Below are 4,177 nucleotides of genomic sequence, written 5' to 3'. Positions count from 1 at the left end.
TTTTTGCCATTCCAACTGGTGTAAAGTGGTATCTCAGTGTGGTTTTGATTTGAATTTCCCTGATGGCTAATGATGATGAACATTGTTTCATGTGTCTGTTAGCCATTTGCATGTCTTCTTCAGAGAACTGTCTGTTCATATCTTCTGCCCACTTTTTGACTTGATTATTTGTTTTTTGGGTGTTGAGTCTGAGAAGTTCTTTATAGATCTTGGGTACCAGCCCTTTATCTGTAGTGTCATTTGCAAATATCTTCTCCCATTCTGTGGGTGGCCTCTTTGTTTTGTTGACTGTTTCCTTTGCTGTGCAGAAGCTTTTTATCTTGATGAAGTCCCAAAAGTTCATTTTTGCTTTTGTTTCACTAGCTTTTGGAGATGTATCTTGAAAGAAGTTGCTGTGGCCGATGTCAAAGAGGTTACTGCCTATGTTATCCTCTAGGATTTTGATGGATTCCTGTCTCACATTGAGGTCTTTCATCCACTTTGAGTTTGTCTTTGTGAATGGTGTTAGAGAATGGTCGAGTTTCATTCTTCTGCACGTGCCTGTCCAATTTTCCCAGCACCATTTATTGAAGAGACTGTCTTTTTTCCATTGCATGTTTTTTCCTGCTTTGTCGAAGAGCATAGAGTTTGACCATAGAGTTGAGGGTCCATATCTGGGTTCTCTATTCTGTTCCATTGGTCTATATGTCTGTTTTTGTGCCAGTACCATGCTGTCTTGGTGATCACAGCTTTGTAATATAGCTTGAAATTGGGCAACGTGATGCCCCCAGCTTTGTTTTTCTTTTTCAACATTTCCTTGCCGATTCGGGGTCTTTTCTGATTCCATACAAATTTTAGGATTGTTTGTTCCAGCACTTTGAAAAATGTCATTGGAATTTTGATCGGGATGGCATTGAAGGTATAGATTGCTCTGGGTAGCATAGACATTTTAACAATGTTTATTCTTTCAATCCATGAGCATGGAATATTTTTCCATCTTTTTGTGTCTTCTTCAATTTCTTTCATTAGTGTTCTGTAGTTCCTAGAGTATAGATCCTTTACCTCTTTGGTTAGGTTTATTCCGAGGTATCTTATGGTTTTTGGTGGTATTGTAAATGGAATCGTTTCTCTAATTTCTCTTTCTACAGTTGCGTTGTTAGTGTATAAGAAAGCAACTGATTTCTGTGCATTGATTGTGTATCCTGCCACATTACTGAATTGCTGGATGAGTTCTAGTAATTTGGGGGTGGAGTCTTTTGGGTTTTCCACATAAAGTATCATGTCATCTGCGAAAAGAGAGAGTTTGACTTCTTTGCCAATTTGAATACCTTTTATTTCTTTTTGTTGTCTCATTGCTGTTGCTAGGACTTCTAGTACTATGTTGAACAACAGTGGTGAGAGTGGGCACCCTTGACATGTTCCTGATCTTAAGGGAAAGGCTCTCAGCTTTTCCCCATTGAGGATGATATTTGCTGTGGGTTTTTCATAGATGGATTTTATGAACTTGAGGAAGGTTCCCTCTATCCTTATACTCTGGAGAGTTTTAATCAGGAAAGGATGTTGTATTTTGTCAAATGCTTTTTCTGCATCAATTGAGAGGACCATATGGTTCTTCTCCCTCCTCCTATTAATGTGTTCTATCACATTGATTGATTTGCGAATGTTGAACCACCCTTGTATCCTGGGGATAAATCCCACTTGGTCGTGGTGGATGATCCTTTTAATACATTTCTTTTTTTTTTTAAACAGAAACATCACTTTTATTGACAAGTTAGGGCCACAACAGACAGCTTCCAGAACAGAAATAAGACAGTCCCAAGACAGTGGAGTGTAAAATTGTAGCAGACAGGTTAATACTCTTCACCCTCATCCTCTCCCTCAGCACTATCCGCTCCAACCTCCTCATAATCCTTCTCAAGTGCAGCCATGTCCTCACGGGCCTCAGAAAACTCTCCTTCCTCCATGCCCTCCCCCACATACCAGTGAACAAAGGCACGCTTGGCATACATCAGGTGAAACTTGTGGTCCAGGTGAGCCCAGGCCTCAGTGATGGTTGTGGTGTTGCTCAGCATGCACACAGCTCGCTGTACGTTGGCCAGGTCTCCACCAGGCACCACAGAGGGAGGCTGGTAATTAATGCCCACTTTGAAGCCAGTGGGGCACCAGTCCACAAACTGGATGGTACACTTGGTCTTGATGGTGGCAATGGCAGTATTGACATCTTTGGGAACCACGTCGCCCCGGTACAACAGGAAGCAAGCCATGTATTTACCATACCGAGGGTCACATTTCACCATCTGGTTGGCTGGTTCAAAGCATGCATTGGTGATCTCTGCTACAGTCAGCTGTTCATGGTAGGCTTTCTCAGCAGAGATGACGGGGGCGTAGGTGGTCAGAGGGAAGTGGATGCGGGGATAGGGCACCAGGTTGGTCTGGAATTCTGTCAGATCAACATTCAGGGCTCCATCAAATCTGAGGGAAGCAGTGATGGAGGACACAATCTGGCTAATAAGGCGGTTTAGGTTAGTGTAGGTTGGGCATTCAATATTGAGGCTTCTACAACGGATGTCATAGATGGCCTCATTGTCTACCATGAAGGCACAATCAGAGTGCTCCAGGGTGGTGTGGGTAGTGAGGATGGAGTTGTAGGGCTCAACTACAGCTGTGGAAACCTGGGGAGCTGGGTAAATGGAGAATTCCAGCTTGGACTTCTTGCCATAATGGACAGAGAGATGTTCCATCAGCAGGGAGGTGAACCCGGAACCAGTTCCCCCTCCAAAGCTGTGGAAAACCAAGAAGCCCTGAAGACCTGTGCACTGGTCAGCCAGCTCCCGAATGAGGTCCAAGACAAGGTCAATGATCTCCTTGCCAATGGTGTAGTGCCCTCGGGCGTAGTTGTTGGCAGCCTCCTCCTTGCCGGTGATGAGCTGCTCAGGGTGGAAGAGCTGCCGGTAGGTGCCGGTGCGAACTTCATCAATGACCGTGGGTTCCAGGTCTACAAACACGGCCCTGGGCACATGCTTGCCAGTGCCCGTCCCACTGAAGAAGGTGTTGAAGGAGTCATCTCTTCCCCCGATGGTCTTGTCACTTGGCATCTGGCCATTGGGCTGGATGCTGTGTTCCAGGCAATAGAGCTCCCAGCAGGCGTTGCGGATCTGGACACCAGCCTGGCCCTCCTGGATGGAGAAGCACTCACGCATGACTGAGACTTATAGGGTTCCTCGGGCGGGAGCATGCGAGGGGACGGCGACAAGGTTCTCCAGCTGACAGACTACCAAGGAGTCCGGGGGAGAAGTAACTGTATTCACATTTCTGTATTCTTTTTTCTCTTTATTCTTAAGATTGCTTAATCTCTATTAATCTATCTTCAAGTTCACTAATTCTTCCTTCTGCCAGTTAAATATAGTCTTTAAATCTACTAGAGCCTCTCTAGTGAATTTTTCACTTTTATTATTGTATTTCTAAACTCCAGAATTTTTATTTTTAAAAAAATAATTTATCTTTGTATTGAGACATCGTCTTCCTTTAATTCATTAAGCAAGGTTTCCTTTAGTTCTTTCTTTTTTTAGTTTTTATTTAAATTCCAGTTAGTTAACAGTGTAATATTAGTTTCAGGCATATAATATAGTAATTCAACACTTTGATACAATAGCTGGTGCTCATCACAAGAGCACTCCTTAATCCCCATCACCTATTTTACCCATTCCCCCACACACCTCCCCTCCAGTAACCAACCCTCAGTTTGTTCTCTATGGTTAAGAGCCTGTTTCCTGGTTTGCCTCTCTTTTTCCCCTTACGTTCATCTGTTTTGTTTCTTAAATTCTATATATGAGTGAAATCATATTGTATTTGTCTTTCACTGACTTATTTCACTTGGCATAATACTTTCTAGTTCCTTCCACGTCATTGCAAATTACGAGACTTCATTCTTTTTAATGGTTGAGTAATATTCTTTTTTTTTTTTAAGATTTTTTTTTATTTATTTATTTGAGACAGAGAGAATGAGATACAGACAGCATGAGAGGGAGGAGGGTCAGAGGGAGAAGCAGACTCCCTGCCGAGCAGGGAGCCCGATGCGGGACTCGATCCCGGGACTCCAGGATCATGACCTGAGCCGAAGGCAGTCGCTTAACCAACTGAGCCACCCAGGCGCCCCGGTTGAGTAATATTCTGTTGTATATATACACCACATCTTTTT

General features: G+C 43.4%; 1 protein-coding gene across 1 annotated transcript; it reads right to left on the bottom strand.

Annotated features, from left to right (window-relative positions):
• Positions 1-1,829: 1,829 nt before the first annotated feature.
• Positions 1,830-3,179, bottom strand: LOC110577330 (tubulin alpha-1C chain-like). The gene has a single exon (XM_021686649.1). The coding sequence runs from the start codon at positions 3,177-3,179 to the stop codon at positions 1,830-1,832; it is 1,350 nt and encodes a 449-aa protein (XP_021542324.1).
• Between the last annotated feature and the right edge of the window lie 998 nt (positions 3,180-4,177).

This window comes from Neomonachus schauinslandi, chromosome X (genome assembly GCF_002201575.2).
Source record: "Neomonachus schauinslandi chromosome X, ASM220157v2, whole genome shotgun sequence".
Lineage (NCBI taxonomy): Eukaryota > Metazoa > Chordata > Mammalia > Carnivora > Phocidae > Neomonachus > Neomonachus schauinslandi.
Note: the sequence above shows the minus strand (reverse complement) of the source record. Positions and strands in the feature narration are given on the sequence as shown.

Excerpts from the sequence above, each read along its gene's own strand:
- LOC110577330 (XM_021686649.1), bottom strand. The coding sequence starts at position 3,179 with ATGCGTGAGTGCTTCTCCATCCAGGAGGGCCAGGCTGGTGTCCAGATC.